The sequence below is a fragment of the Delphinapterus leucas genome, chromosome 9 (genome assembly GCF_059928025.1).
Source record: "Delphinapterus leucas isolate spDelLeu-1000000601 "Yukka" chromosome 9, BTC_Dleu_Yukka2, whole genome shotgun sequence".
NCBI classification, from domain to species: Eukaryota; Metazoa; Chordata; class Mammalia; order Artiodactyla; family Monodontidae; genus Delphinapterus; species Delphinapterus leucas.
The window spans coordinates 20,299,428-20,322,093 of NC_143137.1; the positions used below are offsets into that span (position 1 = coordinate 20,299,428).

General features: G+C 53.1%; 1 protein-coding gene across 1 annotated transcript in view; it reads left to right on the forward strand.

The window, feature by feature from the left end:
- Positions 1-4,482: 4,482 nt before the first annotated feature.
- PLXNA4 (plexin A4) overlaps positions 4,483-22,666 on the forward strand; it is a 380,029-nt gene continuing 361,845 nt past the window's right edge. The window contains exons 1-2 of the mRNA XM_022580815.2: positions 4,483-5,811; positions 22,303-22,485. Coding sequence (XP_022436523.2) covers positions 4,627-5,811; positions 22,303-22,485 — 1,368 coding nt within the window. The 5' untranslated portion in view covers positions 4,483-4,626. The remainder of the gene's footprint in view (positions 5,812-22,302; positions 22,486-22,666) is intronic.

Genomic DNA, 22,666 nt, shown 5'->3' on the forward strand with positions numbered 1-22,666 from the left:
CGCTGTGGCAGTGCCCGGTGGGGTCTCTGGTGAGGCAAGCTGATCACCACATCCCTGCTAGCTCCCCCTTCTCTTCCATTTCTTCTGTTTGTTTGCTAACCCGTCTCTCGTGGTGTGTAGAGTGAGAGGCTGGTTATCCCTATCACACGTCATCGTTTTCTGTGGGCTCCCCCCTCTCCAGGCACAGTAATTTCGCCGTCCCCAGATGAGGGTGACGAGTGTTTGAGATGCATAACTGTGTCTCCTTTCAGTGCCTAGCACAGGATGGAGAATGAGGCCTGGCACCTTTCTGCTCAGTGAATTCGTAAGGACAGGCTTCCTCGTCTCGCCTCTTGCAAAGCAGAGAGCTGTTGATTGGCTTGTGGGTCCCTGAGTGTGCACAGTGAGGCGGGGTGTGGCAGGCACACTTTCCCGGGGCTCGGCAGGTTCCAGTACAGGGACGGCCGTAAGTTCCCTCCAGAGGGTCGGTGGCTGAGGCCTGACCCGCACCTGCCTGTCTGGAGTGAGGATGACCAGCCCTGCTGGAGTCTGGTTGTTGGCAGCGGTGTTCTGAGAGCTGTGTTAGGCAGCAGAGAATATGGCACCCAAAGAGCGGGCTCTTCCCGACAAAGGCGAGGGAGCAGGTGCTGAAGCGGGTTCAGGTAAAGTCAGGAGACATGGGAAGAGCCCTGGATTAGGAGTCCAGGGACCTGAGCTTAATCCCATGCCCACCATGAACTCACTCTGCGACCTCCTGCAAGTCCTTTACCTTCTGTGGATCACAGCTTCCTCGTCACTAAAATCAGGGACTGGGAATCATCAAACTGGACCATCTCTTTCAGCTCAAAAACGTCTAGATTCTTCTCTGATATTTAGATTTGCACAGACAATTCATGATGAACCAGCCCGACCTCCTGACCCCTCATCACTCTAACAGAGATGGTGCCATCGGGCTTTTTTTTTTTTGCGGTACGCGGGCCTCTCACTGTTGTGGCCTCTCCCGTTGCGGAGCACAGGCTCCGGATGCGCAGGCTCAGCGGCCATGGCTCACGGGCCCAGCCGCTCCGCGGCATGTGGGATCTTCCCGGACCGGGGCACGCACCCGTGTCCCCTGCATCGGCAGGCGGACTCTCAACCACTGCGCCACCAGGGAAGCCCCATTGGGCATTTTTTGATCCTAATCCTTTCATCTTCTTTCACTCTTGTCAACAACAACTGTCACTTAAGAAGCGCTTACTTCGGGCCAGGAGAAGCCCTGTGCCAGGCACCTTCCAGCCCTTTATGCTTTCAGCGGCAAATAGTTGTGCCCATTGTGAGGGCATGACCTGTGAGGTTATGCCCTGGGAGTCCCCAGGGGCTTTGCTGTCCTCCTGTAGAGCTGGTATTGCCGGGTGATGTCCTGGGATTTCTGTGTGTGGGAACTTACATGGGTTAAACTGGACTTCTGAGGGCTCTGGAATTGTGCTTTCCTAGAAATAGGACGGGCTTTGCAATGATACAAAGCTGGGTTTCAACCCCAGCTCTGCCACTTACGAGCCATTTGTTCTTGCAGAGCTAGTTTCCTCACCTGAAAAGCAGGTCAGACACTCCTGACCCCAGCGAACAGTTGTCTGAGGAGTGAGGTAATGGGTGTGCCAGCATTTGCCTTGGGGCCCGGGGTCCCCTGAATGCTGCACAGGTGCTGATGCTTCTCCTCGCTTCCAGCCCCTCTTCCCGCCACTCAGGAAAGAGTTCTTGAGTCTCCCCTCCATGTCAGGTGTGGGTCTAGCACTGTGGACACACTAGCAGGCAAGGCAGTGCCCCCCCTACCCCCACGGAGCTCACAGGCCTCAGCTCCAAACTCAGTTCTTTAGGCAAAGGCTAAATCGACAGGAGCACGGAGGCTCCTCCCTGGGAGCGGGGGCTGAGCTCTTTTCCTTTAAGTTTCTTCCCTCAGCACTGTGCATTTTAATCTCAACCTCCCAGGGGCACCCTGACGAGGTCCTGGCTCCCTCTCCAGCCCTATCTCCTCCTGCTTTCCAGACAGACTCTTCCTGGCGTGCACCCTGGTTGAAATGCCCTTGCCGTGGCTCCATGGACCCCTGCCCAAGGAGGCCCTCCCTTTCCAGCTCTGCGGGTCCTCTCGAAGTTCACGGCTCAGCCCAAGTGCCATCGCCTCTCCAAGGCCTCCCACAGCCTTCTCCTTGCTCCCTAGCCCGGGGTTAGAGGTCAGCTGTCCTCACCCGAGCTCTCGAAGTCCGTCATGTAACGTTTCACTGTCTGAGTAATTGGGTTCTGGCGGTGTCTGCCCCCCTGACTCTGGGTTTTTCAAGGGCCTGGTCCAGCCTCGGCCATCCTTGGATCCATGGTGTCATGTTCATTTGGAATGTGCCCTAAGCCTACGTTTGCCATGTGGGGGAAGAGATGAAGGCCCTCTGCTCACAAGACTGCTGTCGGTCCGTGGGTGTGCCAGTTTCCCTCCTCTGATGTCTTCTTGAGAATGTTTGTGGTTTTCATTGGGAATGAAAACGTCAATGTCAATGTCATTGTTAGCTGACAATGTCAAGTGTTTGTTTTGCTTTCCTTCTTCTTTCTTCTCTTGGTTTCCATCTAACTTTGTACTCTCTCTGCTTGTGGGAGGGGCAGATAGGTTTCTTTGACTCAGCCATCTACCTCTTCCCATCACCTTGTTTCTGAGTTGTTTGGGAGGGGGAAATGAGAGAAATTCCACAGAGCCGAGATGTCTCCGAATAAGATGTAGGCCATTCCTGCCCAGATTTCTCCCAAACTGGAAGAAATATGAAGCCATCCTCTGGAAACACACGCAGAAAAGCATCTTGAATAGAAATGAATGAGACCATTAGGATGGAAAGCTATTTTGTTCCACGGGGAGTTATTTATTTATTTATTTACTTGACCACTTTTCTTAAAGCATTTGTTCTCTGTCTTTAATGAAAACCTCTCAGAGAAGGCCTCACCCTGGGCAGCGGCCAAGACCTGCCTCATTAAAATGATGTCGGGGGACTTCCCTGGCGGTCCAGTGGTTAAGACTTCCCCTTCCGATGCGGGGGGGTGCGGGTTTGATCCCTGGTCGGGAACTAAGATCCCACATGCCTCACAGCCAAAAAACCAAAACATAAAAAAACCAAGAGCAATATTGTAATAAATTCAATAAAGACTTAAAAAAAAAATGAGAAAAACGAAATGGGGCTTCCCTAGTGGCGCAGTGGTTGAGAGTCCGCCTGCCGATGCAGGGGACACGGGTTCGTGCCCCGGTCCGGGAAGATCCCACATGCCGCGGAGTGGCTGGGCCCGTGAGCCATGGCCTCTGAGCCTGCGCATCCGGAGCCTGTGCTCCGCAACAGGAGAGGCCACAACAGTGAGAGGCCCGCATACTGGAAAACAAAACAAGACAAAACAAACAAACAAAACAAAACAAAAATATCCAAAATGACATTGGGGCTCAGACCTGGGCAGTGCGCCCAGAGGACCTGGTGGCTGCCTCAGAGTAAAGGGATCCGGGTTGTGGGTCGTTAATTTGGCCTCATGCACCGTCCAGCAGGGGGGGAGGTGCAGAGGAGAAGCTTCCCCTGCAGTAGGTGCAGACCCAGAGGGCCAGGGCTGTAATGGACAGCCCCCCAAAAAGGGTTGTTTGAACTAGTCTTCTGTGCGTAAACAGTCACTGGTGGACGTCCCCGTCTGTGCCTGGCTGGAGTAAACTGAGATGTTTTTAGCAGGACAGCATGAGAGTCTGCCATGGACTTGGACAGTCCTGGTCCTGGTTTCAGTTGGCCTCTAGGGCTTTTAGCTGTGCAAACTGGATTACTCCCCTCAGCTGTAAGGTGGGAGTGTCAGTAGTACTTATATCACGAGGCTGCTAGTCAGGGTCCCAGCCGGAAACATTGTACATACAAATCAGGTCATTTGCACAAAGGTTAATAGAGGGGGTCTTGACACATGCCTCCTTAGAGGCAGGGCAGTGTTTGGGGACGAGAACATTGAGGCCCGCTCCCTCCCCTAGGACCAAAGGGAGGCAGGCAGGAGGTGGTTCACAGGACCTGCAGCCCCCCTCCCCTCCTCCTAGCCTTTCCCTGTCCCACTGGGCTTCGGCTGATTCTCCCCACTGGCTGCACCTAACCAGGCCCAAGGGCAAGGAGCCTGCAGAGGTATAGTCCATACAGGCCAGCCTCCTGGGCATGGAGAAGGGTAGAGGGCAGATCTGGAGGGGCAGATGGAAGCTGCCCTGCAATGAAGGGTTTGTTAAGATGAAATGAGGGTCTCTGGGAGGTGCTGGACAGTGGCTGATGCAAAGTCAGCCATTCTGTGGGCAATGGCTATTTATCATCATCACCGTTATCATTGTTGTCACTGTTGCTAGTATTATTACTAGTACTATTACTGAAGCGCCCTCCTGCTGCCCTCCCTCTTGGGCACTCATACCCACACACTGGGGACTGGCTCCCTTGGCCCCAGCGTCCCCCATTGCAGGTCTGTTTCAGCGTGTGCAGGATGCTTTGAGGGCCCAGCCAGACAAGCTGTGGGGTGAAACTAAGCCTCTGCCTTTGTCAAGCAGCATCACGTCTTTCCTTTCCCCCCGTAGGGAGCCTGCACCCCTCCCTCGACACTGCTGTGCCGAGTGTGACCGTGACCCGAGGGCGCGTCTCTGAAATGAGAGCCATGCCTTGGAATTGGACCTGCCTGCTCTCCCACCTCCTAATGGTGGGGATGGGCTCCTCCACTCTACTCCCCCAGCAGCCACCCCTGCTGCCCCAGAAGCGGTCTTTTGTCACGTTCCGCGGGGAGCCCGCCGAGAGCTTCAACCACCTGGTGGTGGACGAGAGGACAGGGCACATTTATGTGGGGGCCGTCAATCGGATCTACAAGCTCTCCAGCGACTTGAAGGTCCTGGTGACCCACCAGACTGGGCCGGACGAGGACAACCCCAAGTGCTACCCTCCCCGCATTGTCCAGACATGCAACGAGCCCCTGACCACCACCAACAATGTCAACAAGATGCTCCTGATAGACTATAAGGAGAACAGGCTGATTGCTTGCGGGAGCCTGTACCAAGGCATCTGCAAGCTCCTCAGGCTGGAGGACCTCTTCAAGCTGGGGGAGCCTTTTCACAAGAAGGAGCACTACCTGTCGGGGGTCAACGAGAGTGGCTCTGTCTTTGGGGTGATCGTCTCCTACAACAACCTGGATGACAAGCTCTTCATTGCCACGGCCGTGGACGGGAAGCCAGAGTATTTCCCCACCATCTCCAGCCGGAAACTGACCAAGAACTCAGAGGCGGATGGCATGTTCGCATATGTCTTCCACGATGAATTTGTGGCCTCGATGATCAAGATTCCTTCGGATACTTTCACCGTCATCCCCGACTTTGATATCTACTACGTCTATGGCTTCAGCAGCGGCAACTTTGTCTACTTTTTGACGCTTCAGCCTGAGATGGTGTCTCCCCCTGGCTCCACCACTAAGGAGCAGGTTTATACGTCCAAGCTCGTGAGGCTTTGTAAGGAGGACACAGCCTTCAACTCCTACGTGGAGGTCCCCATTGGCTGTGAGCATGGCGGGGTGGAGTACCGCCTGCTGCAGGCCGCCTACCTGTCCAAAGCTGGGGCCGTGCTCGCCCGGACCCTCGGGGTTCGCTCAGAGGACGACCTCCTCTTCACCGTCTTCTCCAAAGGCCAGAAGCGGAAAATGAAATCCCTGGACGAGTCGGCCCTGTGCATCTTCGTCCTGAAGCAGATCAATGACCGCATTAAGGAACGGCTGCAGTCCTGCTATCGGGGTGAGGGCACGCTGGACCTGGCCTGGCTCAAGGTGAAGGACATTCCCTGCAGCAGCGCGGTGAGTCCGGGGAGGGCCTGTGGGCCGGGGTGGCATGGTGTCAGAGACCTAGGCTGTGGCCTCCATGGGGTGTGAATCATCTGTCCCATTTTGTAGATGAGGCAAGTATATCCCACCTCCGGGTCTCACTGGTCTCGGATTATCACCAGCCCAAGCATGCTGTGACCATGTCACTGAGCTTATAAGAGTCAGAGCTGGAGCTAAATGTAGATTTCCTATCGGCTCTTTTCTCTATTCTGGTTGGCTCACTGGCTGTAAGAGGAGAGGCTGGAATAGGCAGAACTGTGTGCCATAGATGCCACGTGCACCAGCCGTTCTTGAAGACTGCGCTGTCGTATGCGGTGACTTGAGAGGTGTACCCACCTTCTTACCGACCATGCTGCAAGTCACTCTCCTGGGAGCCTAGAATAAAAACAATGGGTGGTGGAGGCAGAGCTTAGAGTAAAACCGGTACTGGGAGTAGGGAGGCAGTCATTTTACATTTGGGGTAGATGTAGAACTTCAGGAGAGGTATGTTTTTAGCCCCTTGCCTATCTTTAGGAAATGGGAAAATAAGATCAGAAGAAGTAGGGTGAGAGTCCAGTGAACACAGAGGGGAAAACATATTTATTAAGTATCTTCCGTGTGCACAGTCTCATGGAAGAAACGTGTCCAGAGCAGCCATGGAGCAGTGCTGGGTGACAGAGGGCTGAAGGAAACCAGGGGGCGGGGAGAATGAAGGGTTGGTTTAGGAGGCCTGCCCAGGGCCCGTGAGCCCTGAGGGACAGACCGGACCTCAGAACTGCTGGGCAACCACCAGTGCCACGGGAGACACAGCCTCCTGCCTCTCCCAACATAATTCACTTGTGACCCAATGTGAAAAGCACCTGCCTTTCTGTGGCTTGACTTCTGTTCATCTTCATTGTTGTTTTTTTCTCAACCATTCTTAATGTGACTTGGAAGGTTCAGCTCTTGGCATCTTCTATGCCCTGTGTCACTTTCCTTTCCCTTTTTCTTTTTTATTGTCCAGTTGAAAAATTATGAACCTAGTTGGAGAAAATCTATCCTGTAGTCTTAATGTAGGGAGAAGAAAGGACAATTCAGTCATCAGGTAGAAGTATGCACGTGCATGGATGTGATTCTTGACTCCTAGTCAAACTTTGGTGGAATTCCATATTAGGAAAATGTACTTGGATTGATTTAAGAAGTGCAAGTTTCTTTTCATGCCAAGCAGACCTCAGAGGGCACTGGCACCCACACCTCCAGCACGCGGTGAGGCCATTCCTCCGGGCAATGGGATTTGGGGGAGGGGAGAGGGAGGAGAAAGAAGGAACTCACTTGTGCCCCAAGGTTTCTCTTTGGTGCCCTAGCATTTAGGCTCAGGCTGTTTTCTAGTGATGAGTTTTCCAGTTACCTGGGCTGATACTAAAAGATGCCATTTCTTCTTGGGGGTTCTGGAAAGCCAGGAGACCCCTAGTGTCGCAAAGGAAATGGGAGAGACACCAGGCGCCAAAGAAGGAAGCAACATGTTGACCATCATTTCCAGGCCAGAGAATTGAGGGGAGTCCCCTGTATCTGCTGAGCCCTAGCAGGTGACATATCTTTTGGAGACTTTGGTTTGGGCAGTAGGTGATCCACTCAGGAGAGTCTGTGAGACTAGTTTATGAACTTGGGGGTCATGCACTGCTCCCACATGAAGGCAGTGAATGACAGGCCAGGTGCTGTGCTTTGTGTATGTATATTACACGCTCAGACGTAGGTCCCTGGGGAGATGCCCTAAGAGTGTTGACATGGGGAAGGTGCCCAGAGATCCCTTGGTCTTTACCTTCATTCTGAGGCCCAACAACTTGAATGAGTTGCCCCAGGTCATAGAATTTGTGAGTGAATAGCAGAGACCGCATTTGAAGAGAACCACCACCCCCCTTGCCTCTCACCACCACACTTGCACACATGCACATACATACACACTCCTACACACATGCATGTGCACGTACACAAGAAATACCCTCACAAGCACTCACATATACACCTGTGTTAGAAAATAGCAAGTTCATGCTGTGTGCTTACTAAACAGCTAGTTCTTTTGAGATCAGAGGGGTTGGCTATTTTTGCTGCAGAAAACTTGCTCCAATCCTGTCTTTTCGGGCAATGCTTTTGGGAGTAAAATCAGCTGCGGAGATCAGCCTGGCTGCCCATGGGCAAGCATTTGCTCCCTGCCACAGTACAAAAAGCAAAGTTCATCACGGGAGTCTGCAGAGCTGCAGGTCCTAACATCCGCCTGGCGGCCTTGGAGAGAACAGAGGGAAGGCAGCTTTGCAAGACAGGCTAATGCCAGGACTGGGAGTAATGGAGCCAGATAACAAGCTTTTGATTTTTCTTTGGGCTTTAATTAGCCTTTTCAAGTTCGAGGCAAGTTCAGGGCTGAGAGCAGAAAGGAGGAGGCCAGAAACTCCGCACAGGGCTGGGGCTGTCTCCCCAGCCAGTCTAAAAGGCCACACCAGCTTTTAATGCACAGTATCAGTTTCCTTTGATTCAGCCCACACTCGAGTTAGTTTGCTCTGGGGCTTGGCTACGGTTCTTTTGGCCTCAGCTCAGACCACGCAGGCCAGGCTCCTGGGTGTCCCCGTTGAGGAGCCCTCACAGGCACAGTGTTTGCAAACCCAGCTTTTCCTGCACTCATTCATTCACAAGACCGTTGGTTTCCTTTCCTTCTTGCCTTCTTACCTTGAGGCAGGGAGGGATGAGATGAATTCTAGAGTTCTTTTCTGCCTCTGAGTCCAGGATTCCCTTGAGGCCTGGGAAGGGGAACCGATTCTCAGATGGCCTCTGTCCTGCGGCGTTTCAGCTGCAGGAGAGTGGGGGAGGGGAGCATGAGGCCCAGGAGGCTGACTTTAGGACTTGTTTTTTGTAGGGTTGGGTGTCCCTTGTGGGTTTTGTCATAGTTACAACTCAAAGAGCTTGAAAAGTGGTTCGTTTTAAAACTGAGATATAATTGACATGTAACACTATATTAGTTTCAGGTGTACGGCATAATGGTTCGATGTTTGTATATATTGCAAAATGATCACCAGAAGAGCCTATAGTTAACATCAATCACCATACATAGTAACACATTCTTTTTCTTATGATCGGAACTTTCGAGATCTACTCCCTTAGCAACTTTCAAATATACAATACAGTACTATCAACTATGTCACCATGCTGTACATTACATCTCCAGGACTTATTTTGTATCCGGTATTTTGTACCTTTTGCCCAGTGACTCATTTTTATTGTGCTCCTGTTGTCCTAGTTCCCTAAGCTAGAATGCTTGTTCCATGGTGCTCTTCAGGCCTTTCTGGTCTCTTCATTTCCTGGGATTCACATTCCTTCCCCTGAACTCATGCCTCCAGGACTCAGAGCAGGTAGTAGTATGAGCCCTGAGGCTCCACCCCCTCACCAGGTCCCAGCTGTGTTTGGCTGTGTTCAGGGAAAATGGGGTCGGAGCCTGCCATGCATGGGGCGTTGGTGGAGCCACGTGGTGGCCCACAGCCTGGTGACCAGCTGCGGGGAGAAGCTTTAGGCTGGGAACCTGGAGCCTCGATCTGCAGGCCCCCAGGGAGCAACCTGTTGTCTTTATTCCAGGAGAACCAGAGAGGCTGGCTGAGCCCCTATCACAGATAAGGGCCAGCCGGCCAAGAGTGTCTTCCTCTTGGGACTGTGTCCCTGTGAACGTCAGCGCATGTTGCAAACGAAAACCCTGGAGTGGGCGTTGGGTGTAGAGGCTGGGGAAGCAGCCCAGGTGTTTGCTGGTGCTTGGGGGAGGCGGGGACGGAAGCAACTTCTAGTTTTGCCTTCTGGGCCTCTGCCGTTGCGGAGCACAGGCTCCGGATGCGCAGGCTCAGCGGCCATGGCTCATGGGCCCAGCCGCTCCGCGGCATGTGGGATCTTCCCGGACCGGGGCACGAACCCGTGTTCCCTGCATCTGCAGGCGGACTCTCAACCACTGCGCCACCAGGGAAGCCCTACCATTCTTTCTTGTGTTCTGTTTTTCCCAGCTTGGATGGAAAGAGGTATCCAAGAACAAATGGGCTGGCGTCTGAAAATTACTCTAAGGACCTCAGGAGGGCCTGTGCAGAAGGAGGGTCCTAGAGGGATCAGCCAGGGGTCCTCCAAGTGTGTCTTAGGACTTGGGAGACTGTAGATCAACCTAAGGCCTTTTGCTGGTGAGCATCCAGGGGCGGGCTTAAGGATAATGATGTAATTTCTTTGTTTCTGCTGCTCAACCCTGAGATGGTCTCTATCTTTGGTGCCTTGGAAGGCTGCTATCCGGGGTCCCCAAACCCTCTGTCTGCAGAGCAGTGACAATTGAGACAAGGAGCTCACAGCCTGAGGCTCTTGTCATGTGCCACGGCCCTGAGCAGGCCAGGGCGACAGCTCTCAGCCCCTTTCTGGGAGCCCCGACACTCCTGACCTGCAGTGGGACTGCTGGGCTGGAGGCTGTGCTGTTGAGGCCCGAGGCTCTTGTGTTCTATGTGGGCCGAGAGGCCCGGTGTTCTGGAGGCCCCGTGTTCTGGAGGCCCCCGGGCATGGCTATCTATATCTCCTCACCCTTTCTTCAGCCTTTGGGGTCACCTCACAGGACACTAGCCCTTCTGCCTCCAAATGAGTTAATGAATGGATGAAACTCTCATTAGGCCCTTGGCAATGTACCCTCTCCTGGTTGGTGCCAAGAATCATGACATGACATCAGTCTCCAGGAGCCTAGGAGTCCAGGAGAGAGACGCATCCAGGCGGGTCATTACAGCCTGTGTGACGGGAACGAGGGCTGTGGCCATGAGAGTGACTGTCACTCATGCCACTTAAGTCTTCCCTAAGTTTGGAGCCAGTTGGATTGGATGTAGGAGTCAGGCAGCATCAGCTTCAGTGCTGAGAAGCCTGGATGAGCAAAACTCAGCTGCTTAATCGCCCCCTCAAGACTCGAACTTGGAACTTAGAAGATGTCGGTCCGTGGGACGGAGACTGTCACCGGAGTGACCGCCTCACACCTGTCCAGCCTCAGTAGCGGGGGCAGAGGGTGGTGGCCTCCGAGCCGCCCCACAGTCCCCCTGGGGAGTCCGTGTGTTGCCTGACAGTTGACAAAGGGCTTCATTGCCTCCCCTTCTCTCAGCAGTTGTCAGGATAATAGGAAAGGCAGACATCCTGTCCAGTTGAGGAGATGGAGAAGCGGAAAAGTCAAGTATTTCACTGAAGGTCATGTAGTTGGTGGACTAGCGCCTTCTCTGCATCCTAATTCTCAGCCAGGTGCTCTTCCCGCTGGTGATTCTGCATGACGCAGCGGTGGCACCTGGGCTGGGATGACTCACGGCGTGGGGCCGTCTGGCATTGCAGGGCGTTTGCCTTGCTGGGCCCTGCAGCACTAAGTACCAGTGGCACTGGGCTCCGCAGTCACCGCGGGAACTAGGAAACCCCTCACATTTCCAGAAGCCCCTGACGGAGAGCCATTGCCAGGCCAGGGGCCTGCCTGCGTTCAGGGTTTACTCACCGGCCCTGCTCAGTCTCGCAGGGTTCACAGAGGCACCCGGGACCGAGCTTTTTGTCGGGGAGTGGGAAAGGAGAACCCCGTTTGTGTGTGCTGTTGCTGTGACTCATATCCATTGCTCTCCGGCAGGGCAGCCCTGGGAGGAGACAGGGTCACCCCCTGGACGCGGGCTGGCCTCCCAGCCCAGCCTGGATGGTCACGCCGTTCGGTCTGGCGCCTGGGATCCTGAAACTCCACCAGAGTGCGTATCCGGAATGGCCAGGCAGCCACCCCAGGCTCCGGGTGCCGGTTTCTGCCCGTCTGCTCGGGCTGTTTTCTTTTCCTGTCAGCAGGAAGTGTAGCTCTGACTGGATGGGTATGTCCTGTTGTTTGTGGCGCGAGGCAGGCCTTTCTCTTTCTGCTCAGCGGCAGTCCTCTCTCGGACCAGGAACTCCTGCTCCTGTCTCCCCCATCCCTCCTTCCTCAACTCCAGTTCACTTCACACACAACGCGCGCGCGCGCACACACACACACACACACACACACACACACGGCGGCCATTAAACATGCACCGTATACACCACACTCAAGTCCCAGTGACAGCGCACATCACAAATCTCCTTCCACATCAGCCCAAGCCCTCACCCCTCACAGCCCACTGACCCCGTACTCCAGACTTGTGTTTTAGCGGTGGGTTGGGAGGTGCTGCCATATCACAGACCCTGTCTTTATTCAAGTTTTCCCCCCTCCCCTTGAGATGGCTCCTGTTCCAGGTATTCAGGTGAAAAGGACACCCACCTCTTTCTCTTTGGCCAGCAGAATTTGCGATTAAAGTTGCATCTCAGCCAAGTACACGTGGTGCTTTGGGGTCCAGGATGGTGGCTGAGCCCTGGGTGATATGCTGGGCCTGATGAGAGGAAGGGGCTTGAGGCTGGCCTCCTAGGCTGGGCATGACCTCCCAGGACACCACCCTGGAGCCCATTGGGCCCGCAGGGAGGGTGACGAGACCCAGGAATCACATCTGCAGACCGTTAACACAGACAGCTGCCACGACCTCAGGGCGGGGTTTACTGAGCAGCGGTTAGGAGGTGAGGCCGGCAATGCCGTGTCCTAACACCGAGAGAACGACTTCATGAAGCCCTGCACAGAGGCGTGCACCCCTATACACACACCCACGTGCGCACACGCATCCTCTGCTCTGGATATATGAATCACTTTCTCATGGTGTCTGTTCCCCGTCATCTCTGTCTGCCTGTCGCTCTCTCTGCTGCGTTTCACTCTCTCACTTAACTCACACTCTGTGCACAGTCACCCCGAGGCTCCCTCTTTCTGTGATTTATCCTCCCTCACACCTCCACACTACGCACAGCAGCTAACACAGCGAGATTTCTCTCCCGTGTACACACACGCTCACGCAAACACACACACACCCCGCCCCAGATGGTGTGCGACAGCCCAGCCCAGATTGGCAGCCAGGCCTCTCATTCAGTCAGCACACAGACTGGCCTGACTTATCCATCCAGATCTTCATTTCTGGGCCTTTCCTTCAATTCCCGTCATCCTCACAGGGCGGCGTCTTGGCTGGGATGCTGGCCTGGGAGCTTGGGCCTCTGGGTCTCAGCCAGGTCCAGCTCGTGAGAGATCACTGAGCTGGTGAGCGGTTTCCTTTTTGCTTTAAATTATACATTTCACCTTCTAGAAGGAGGTGATAAAACAATGTCCCTTTAATAAAGTCTGCTGACACTCCTAGGGAAAGAGAAGTACAGAGACATTAATAAATGATGATAGTCACAGAGCACCTTATATTTGTAGAACACTGAAACGTCCCATAGCATCATCAATGTAGCCTCCTTTGGTTACAGTAACCACCTGATGAGACAGAAAGAGACTTAATAATATTGCTGTGATTTCATACTGATATTTTTTCTCCACCAATACCTGCTTTTGAGAGATTTGGGCTGTACCTAACCCAGATGTTATGTTCAGAATCCCAGGCCTGGAGCGTGCCCCATCCGCCTTCCCTGCCATCCAGCACGTGTTATGAATGCTAAGTTAAGGCCTTTGAAGGAGAGGATACATTTCCAGCCAGATCCTCCCTGCTGTCACCTTCATGTGCCCCTTAGTTTTTGTAAGACAGAAGGGAATGACTACACGTTGGCACACGGAGCTTGCTTCATTTCATTAACAAAGTTAGTGGAGAGCAGGAAAAAAGACAACTCACGGAGTTCTCCATTCGGCCTCTCAATTTACATTTTTTTCCTGGTGGATTGGGCCCCGCATGCTGTCCATGTGTTTGAAATGGGATCAGCGGGGGAGAAGAAAGCCCACATCTTTTCCCAGTCTCGGTGTCATTACTGTGTCTCTGTCAGCGTTCCAAAATATAATGGGATTTGTTCAGCTGATTTATCCTGCGTGCAGGCAACATTATCCAGACCCATACTTGGGCCTGAGGAGCAAAGAGGGGAAGATGCACAGCAACGAGAGCGGGGCTAATAAAATTTATTCCCGCTAACAAGGGAATGACCTACCCCATAATTCAGCCTGACCATTGGGACCACTGTTTCCTAGTGCCCGCTAGAAAACACACAGACTTAATCATTGTGGTGTGCCCTGCTCCAATTACAGTCCTGGTGGCAGCTGAGTTTGTCTGCAGTAGACAGGGAGAGAAGTGGGAACGTGGGATTGATGGGCTGGGTGGGATTTCTTTGCCCTTGACAGGCAGCCACTGGGGACCTCTGAAGCTTAAGGTACAAAAGGAAAGGGACAGCACCCGAGTGGGTTTTGCTTGGAACCATTCCAAGGCCTTCCCTGGTCTTTTCCAGGGGCCCAGCTTTGGCTTCTGGACTAGTCCCATCACGGAGGTCACCTGCAGAACTGGGCTAGTGGATTTTCATTCCTATTTCTTTTGCTTGGCCTGCCTGTATCTCCAGTCATGGTGTCGTGGCCCTCAGTCCTTACCAGAGGGAGGAACGCAGGGCTTTCAGCAGCTGAGCTAATGAGGAGCAGGTCAGGGGTTCAATCCCTGGGATCCTGACTTGGAGCTGCTCTGTGCCCGCTATGCTCAGCATCTCCTAGGAGCGGTGCATTGCTACGGCTCGCTACTGGTTACACTCTGGACTGCAGAGAGGGTGCTGGGCTTAATGCCCGTCTCTTGGGAAAACAGCTCAAATTAGTGGCATTAGTTTCCTATTAGAAGGATAGGTTGTTATCATGATGATTGAGTGACCACGTAGATGACCTGTATTTTGGTACCCACCCTTTTGAGTTGCTTAGAAACAGGGCACGTGGCTCTTAGAAATCTTGGTGTGATTTGTTGGGTTCTTTCTCCAACCCCAAGACAATTTTCATGAAGCCCCTTCAATGACATGTTGGTCTAACTAGGTTACTGTGGCTGTGGTTTGCTGGCTTCCCCTCTCTGTCTCTGCACATTCATTCCCCCTACAATCTCATTGAAAAAGACACAATAAAGAACCGTTCTGAGATAATGCATTAGTGATTAAGCGGAGGAGGCCTCCTTCCCGCTCCTTTCCTGACGTCTGGGCTCACAGCCGAGGTGTAGGGCCGACCTTCACCTCTGTCGGGGCTTCTCCATCTTTGAAGAGAGTTCAACCACCTGGGGTCAGCACGGGCCATGGGCAGAGCTTCGCGGAGGGTTAGAAATCATAAGAGCGGGAGGAAAGTTTATGCAGAACAGTGAAGCAGCCAGAGGGTGGTACCGTCCAAGTTTTGGGATCTCTTTCTCTGTTACAGAAACGAGCACTCAGGCACGTGGGACTATTTTATGGAGTAACAGGCTTTCTGATGAGAGTAACCTTAAGCCAACCAGGGCCTCCCCACGGGGTTCCTCCCTCCCTGAGGGCTCTCTCTGCTTCCCTCCTGACCTGCCGTCAGACGGCACACAGAGTCATACACAGTGAGCATCAGACCCTGGTGCGTTGATGAACACCTTGGGGTCAGTGGTTCTATTTGACATCTGGCCCCAATAAGTGGGAGATCATTATCTTCCTGTACCGCAGAGATTTACATCTGGGGTCTGTATGTAGACATGAGCTACTACACTTACCTGATCAATATCTCCCTTTATAAAGAAATCCCACATGTGAAATTCACTGCGGAGGTCTGCTCTGGTCAGCTCCTGGTGTGTGTGTGTGTGTGTGTGTGTGTGTGTGTGTGTGTGTGTGTGTGTGTGTGTGTGTGTGTGTGTGTGTGTGTGTAATAGTGGGAAGATGTTTGGGACATGAATCTAAGGACTGCTGAGCATGAATCTAAAGACATTTTCTTTTCCACGTCAGTAGGCACCTCATGGGCTTCCACCTTCTTTTTCACCTAACTTGTATTTCTTTTCTAAACTTCAGCTCTCACTTTCCTTTGGGATAGGTCAGCCCAGGAAAGGAGGAATCCCACTCTGATGACTAGCCAAGGGCCTCCTCGGGATGGGAGAGGTCGTTCCTCCCAGAGATCACAGAAGGGTGGAGGGCTTATCCTGGACAGAAGAAAAGGAAGCAAACACTGTCCCAGAGCAGCCTCTCATCCTGACAGTAGGTTCCCTGATCATGGAATTGGTTCCTTTGGGGCCACCCTCTAGCAACTTGGAGGAAGCCTCCATGTAATGCCAGTTTTTCCATCTAGTCTGGGAATGTGATAGGTCATGAGGGGTCATTTCACTCTCTAAGCCTCAATTTTTCTCTTCTGTAACATGGGGCTGTTGAATTCTAAGATCTTAAGTCATTTTCCTCTGAAATAGCACAATGTGTGAAAGCTTGGCCATGCACTGTCCTGGACAGAGAACCCAGAATTGAGCCCCAGTGTCACTTCTTCCTCGAAACCCTGCTGCTCCCCTCTGCAGTTGTGGCCCTGCCCTCTGTCCCCACAGCGCCAGGTGCATAACTGAAGCTGGGCATACATGGCCTCGTCTAGTCATGGACCCGGTCTGTCTCCCCCACTGAGAAAGGGGCAGAAACAGAGATGTTTTCATCTTTATACTGTTGGGTCCTCACCTGGTGCTTGGTACCTAGTAGGTCCTTCTAAACATTCTTAAGCGAAGTACTAAATGAAGAACAGTAAGTAGCGTTGTCTTCATTTAGTGCTTCAGTTTCCCCTGATGGAAACAGGGAGTTCCAGTAGCCTAAGAGACCAAAAGTTTGATGGAAAAAGGCCCAACTGAAGGCCCCAGAGTGGGTGAGCTCGGAAGGTCTCTGATGCCTTCTCCCCCCATAATGGTCTGGCTTCCCAGCTTTGGGGGTAGGCGCAGGGGTGCTCAGGACTCCTCTGCATGAGGCTGGATGCTACTTTTGCCTTCAGGGAGGGCTGGAGAGCCGGTTTGCTCTGAGATGGAAGGACTCCTCTCTCTTCAGGAGCTGCCCATGAGCAATGGGAGGACCAGGTCTGACTTTGTATCTTCCATCCTGGGCTCAGAGGCTGCAGCTGCCGGCCCAGAGCAGTCGGCAGCTGCAACCCCTGTTGGAGGAGTCGGCTGCATTTGTCCATCCCTGCAGGCTCATCTGGTTAGCCTCCTTTGGATCAGTTTGGGATATTTGCAAACAGTGGATGCCGTGGGTGAGAGGGGCAGCCTGTGGCTATGGAAGAGACCGGGTCCCAGAGCTGAGCTAATTGGCCCACAGGGGGATGGACCTGGTGACCTTTACCTCATTAGCGCTGCTTTTGGACCACTGAGCTCTGGCCAAGTTCTGATCTTTCCATAATAAGGACTCAATGTGGGGTTTCTGCAAAGGTGGGGCAATGAAGGGCAGGGCTAAAACAACTCCACCTGGCAAGGCGGGTGCATCAGGAACCAGGCTGGGGGCCATGCTAGACCGGAGGAGGAGTGATCTCAGAATCAGGCTCCTGCCCCACCTCATCACCCAAGGCCTACAGGATGGGTTGGCACAGGTGTCAGGTTGATGGTGGGGCACAGGGTCGGAGGGTGATGCCCTCATTGTCTCCGAGGTCTGCCCCCTTCTTCAGCCCTTCTCAGGGGGTCTCCACAGAGACCACCAGACACTGCGGGGGCCCTCGGGTGGCTGCTTTGCAGCTCTGCCCTGGAGCCTGTGGAGACTGCGGAGGAAGGATGCTGGCAGCATTTAAAATCCCCTTTCCGTGGAGATGATAGAGCTTTTCAGAGTGCCAGTCTCTCTGCAGAGTGGGAGCAATTTCCCTGTAATTGGTAAAGTAACCGTAACTGCTCTGTCATTTGAATGTAGCGACACGTAATTGCATGGTAACCTTTGCCGCGAGGGAAGCACGGTGAGCTGTGAGATCGTAATCCGGGGTGTCAGCTCTGGCTCCCCACGCCACCTCCACCATGGCTGCTCGGCTTGGGGGGCTGCCGTGGGCTCCTCCCCCCAGATCCAGTGGGTCCTGCTCCAGTGGTTACGCTTGTCACGTGCCGTTCTCTCCTGGGCCGGTCTGTGGCACCCTCAGCAAGGAAGGGACGCCTGTGGTGATCTAGGAGGTGCTTCTTACTAAAGCGCTGGGAAGGGGTTAAGGTACAGATCTCTGAGCCCCACAGCCAGAGTTTCTGATCCAGTGGATCTGGGGCGGGGCCTGAGAATTCGCATTTCTGATGAGTAGCGCAACTCTTCTGGATCTTAAGACGATTTCTGTGCTCCTTCATTCAGCCTCATTGGCCTGATAGATCTCTAGGAAGTACCACCTTTGCTCTTTCATCTTGGTAACATTAGCCCCTTTAATCTTGATCACACCTCTACGAGGTGGATATCATGAATTTCCCCAAAGACGCTAAGACTCACAAAAGTTACCTGAATTGTCTAAGGATGCGACCAACAGTAATAAGAGCTAACACTCTCCTAGCACTTACTGAGTGCCAGACACTGTTCTACATGTTAGTCATTTGATCCTCGCCGCAGCACCGGGAAGTATATGCTATTATTATTATCCCTATACTACCCATGATAAACTGGGGCACAGAGAAGTTAAATACCTTGCCCAAGGTCACACAGCATTAAATGGTGGAGCTGGAATTCCAACCTAGGCATTCTGACTCTAGTTCCACAGTGCTAGCCACTGTGGGACTCAAGCCTTTATTTAGTCATCCATCCATCCATCCATCCATCCATTATCCATTTAACGTGTGTGTCTTAACCTACTGTGAACCAGGAACCAAGCTAAGGATACAGACATGGGTAAAACATAGTCCCATCCTTGAGCTCATGGTCCCTGGAATCCAGTGGATCACCAATCTTAATTTATAAGCCAGGTACCCCATGAGGACATTTATGGAAAGCAGATTTGGTATCTTCCTGATGGGGCAGAAGGGACCCCAGAGGGTGTGGCCCTGTCTAAGGCCTTGAGGTCTATTCACAGAGTTGCCTACTACATATATTCCCATGCAGCAGACCCTAATTTCTTTCCTTGGTAAGAATGAAGCTGCTGTCTAATGAGTAAGCACTGTAGCAGTGGCCATAGCTCATCCGTGGGTATTTGTGGAGTGGCAGGGGAGAGGTGCAATCTGGGCCTGCGGGCCTGGTGGGCCCCTGCTTACAGCGGAGCCCAGTCCCTTCCTGGCTCCTCTGGCTGCCGCTCTAATCTTGCCGTTAAGGGGCCCAGGGGAGGGCTCGGCCAGGGCCAGACTCCCCCGTTGCCCAGGGTGCTCAGGAATCTGCACCAACCCTTACCCGTGGAAGGCTTTCGCCCATTAGCCTTCCCTTCCAGGGGCCCGGCATCTGCTCCCTACACCCCAGCCCCCGAGGTCTGCGGGCCCTGCGGGACTCTCCCTCCTCTCTCCTCTGCTCCCAGTGCGGTTATTACTCTGTGGCTTCAGGTCAAACTCAGCGGGTGGTGTCCTTAGAGAGCTGTGCTCTGGCCGGGGAGTGGGGGCGGCGTGCAAGGGCCACTCCCTGCCGCCATCCTACTTCTGTTCTGGGCAGGATTTCCATTAAAAAAATTAACATGAAATCCCACCTTACCTTAATGAAGGACTCTCCGGTTCAGCCGGTGTCTTCACACCTGATATCTCACCTAGGCCTCGGGATGGGCCCGTCTTGCTGTTTTACCGTCAAGGAAGGTGAGGCCCAGAGGACAGGAGCAGCTTGTGCCAAGATGTGCGGCTGGGAAGCAGCTCAGCTGCCTGTGAACGCGAGACCTGTGCTTTCCCCGACTTCAATGTTAAAACTCCCTCCCCTATCACCCCCGCTTTGAGGAAACGAGGAGTAAGCCCCTTCCCACCCCACGCCATAGCCAGGGGGCCTCAGCATCCACGCAGACCCGGGCTGCTCCTGGTCAAAGGCCTCCATCACCCCTTCATCACCTGGGGCCCCGCTCAGAGGGAGAAATCGAGGCACAGATGAGCCTGGGCGAGAAGCCATCGTCCCTGGAATCTTGGCCCCACGGTAGGAGCCCCAGTTGTCCCCTTTGCCTCATCTGAGCCTGATGACAATACCACGAGGTAGGCAATGCGGGGTGTACCTGTCAGGTACAGGTGAGGAACCCGAGACCTGCCTCCTGATGGGGCCTCGCAGGGAGCTGTCATGAGCTGAAACCAGCAGAGTCCTAGCTGCCAGGCCACAGGCTGAGCTGTCCTCACTTCCTAACGATGAAAACATTCCTTACTTGGCCCCTTGACATGCAAGATGCCACAGTGGCAGAGACTTGCAAGTCCCTGACTTCCTGCCTCTGGGCAAGCAGGGATTTAATGTGGCAACTGGCTGAATATACACTCTCTTTTTGTACGTAGTTGGTTTTTATCTCGTGTTCTGCCCAGTGAAGAAGAATGGTATTTGGAAACTGACCACTCAGAAATGTAGTTTCGGGGGGCTGAGCGGCCTGAGCCTTATCAGGTCAATGAGGCGTGTATTGGTGCCTCGCTCCCTGCCTCAGTATCCCCTTGTGCGGAGCAAACAATCATTCGGTCTCACCTACTTGGAAAATGGGTTGTAATGGGTGAGGTCCTTTTGCTAATGGCAGAAGTCCCAGCAGCACAGTTTAGGGCCCAGAAAGTCCAGGATGAGGACTCCTTCTGAACCAGAGGCAGGAACATGCAAGGCCATGAAGATTCCTCAGCTGCCGTCTGAATGCTTGGCAGGTCACGGCAGTTACGTCCAGCAGGGAGAAAACACTGTCTGCCCTTGATCTGGATTTTTCCTTCCTCTCTTCTGTCCATCTCTTTCTCTCTCCACTCTGTCTCCCCCTACCCCCATTTCCTCATTTTAGGAAAGAACCGTAAAGATCAGACTAGACCTTGAAAGTTTCCTCCCACCTTTGACTCCTATAGTTGTTTTTGAAGGGGTGGGGTGCGTTTGGTCCGGGTTGTGGGGCCAGACCCTGCAATAGAGGCCAGAGGCAATGCCAGCCGTGGCGCAGTCGTCTGCTCTGCACGTGGCCTGCCGAGCCCGCCCATGCTCCCTCCGGCCCTGCCCTGGCTGCTCCCACCACGATAAGAGGGAGGGTGTCGGTGCTCAGCACATTGTCTTCCCTGAGATGGACAGCACTGCTGGGAGAGAGCTGAGGGAACCCCCGCATCCCTGGAAAGCGCAGAGTTGGCCGGTTTCACGCAGCTCCACTGGCAAGAGCCTGCCTGCTGGTTGTCCAGATGCCTCTTCCTTTGGCTGGATTGAAGCCTTTAAAAAATGGCACCTTGTATTTTATTTCACTCCTTTCTCTGCGAAGTCCTAAGGCGTTTACAGGCATGAGCTCTATAGGCTTTATGGAAGCTCATCAAAAGGCAGAGGTTGTTTCCTTCATCTTTACAGAGTGGAAAATAAAAGCACAGGGAGATGGAGTGAGTCTTCTAAGAGCACACAGTTCTTCTGAGAAAAAAGGGGAAACCCAGTGCAGGATCCTAGCACCTCGGAGAGATCTGTGCCCACCCAAAGCTGCTCAGTGGAGGGCTCTGGAGGCCCCTCCCCAGCCATTGTCAAGGTCTCCTACACTCCCCAGTAGGACTCCCTAGCTGTGACCCTCTGCTTACATGGGGGTCCGGGAGCCTGGAATAAAACAGGGAGAATTTCAGCTAAAACACTGGGGAGTGGGTGTGGGCGGGGAAATGGGCCAGAGGTTTTTCTTGTTTCTTGCCTGACTGCTGAAATTGTCCCAGAGTCAGAAGCAAGAGTTGGGTCAGTGTGTCCCACAGGGTACCTGGGAAAACAGTCTCTTTAAGGGATGCTAAGAGGTGTTCCGGTCAAAAAAGTGGTTTAGGGAATAAAATGCTGAGAGAACTTTAAACACATTTCTTCCTAAAAAGACTTTACAGACCCTTCTTGTAACAATTAGGAATGTCTTACATGGTGTTAGAATGCACTGCGTTTCACTACGTTTCCCAAAGTTATTTGCCCAAAGAGCCCGTTTATGGTAGAATATCTTGTGGGACTGGGGTTCCGGTGGAAGACACTTTGGGAAATGCTGGTGAGGGTATGACAAGGTCAGGCTGCCTGCCCTCCTTCGCCATGTTCTGAAAGAAGCAGAGAGCCTGAAATGGGACACAGTGAGGCACCTGTGGCCTGCTGAGTTCATCCACAAACCTTCCACTCCTCCTTTTCCCAACCGATTGTCTGTACGTGTCTCTGCCATGGTGTTGTCGCACATGTGTTAACATTTCTAGTTTTCTGTTCCACATGTTCAAGTCCTCATCTGTGTGTCTGCTCAACAGTAAGTGTGTGGATGTGGAGACCTCGCCCCTCTCACTCCCCAGCAAGGCTGTCTGGAGCCCATGCTCATGGGTGCTGGCCCAGTGCTTTCCCAAGGGATGGTGATGATGGGCCATCTAAACTACCAGGATGGTGCCTGGAGGGGTTGGAGGAGGGGCAGAGAGACCACGGCGCATGGTGTAAAGAGACTCCAGGGATCTGTGACTTTTTGCCATGGTCCTGCAACCTACTTAGATGACTGTTGACAGGTTACCTAGTTTCTCTGGAGCTGAGTTTCTCATGTAATAAAGGAGGGATTTATAACAGGTGATGCATCTGTAAGGATTCTTCTAGCTCCAGAGTTCTCTGACTCAGTACCTCCACCCATTGCCCTGGTTCTCGCTTCTAATTTTTCTCCTCCTTCATTTTCAGCTCCTAACCATTGATGACAACTTCTGTGGCCTGGATATGAATGCCCCCCTGGGCGTGTCTGAGATGGTGCGTGGCATCCCCGTCTTCACGGAGGACAGGGACCGCATGACTTCTGTCATCGCATACGTCTACAAGAATCATTCTCTGGCCTTCGTGGGCACCAAGAGTGGCAAGCTGAAGAAGGTAGGACAAGGTGTAGTCATTTTGGTTCTTGTGGAGGCAGCCTGTCCCCGCAGGATGGATGTTTTCTTGCATTCTTTTACTACCTTGGGCCTGGTTGGCAGTGATACAGGTTTGAGCTAATGGCTGTGTTGCTGTTGAGGTCATCAATGCTACTCTTGTCCTTCACGTGCAGGGTTGTTGT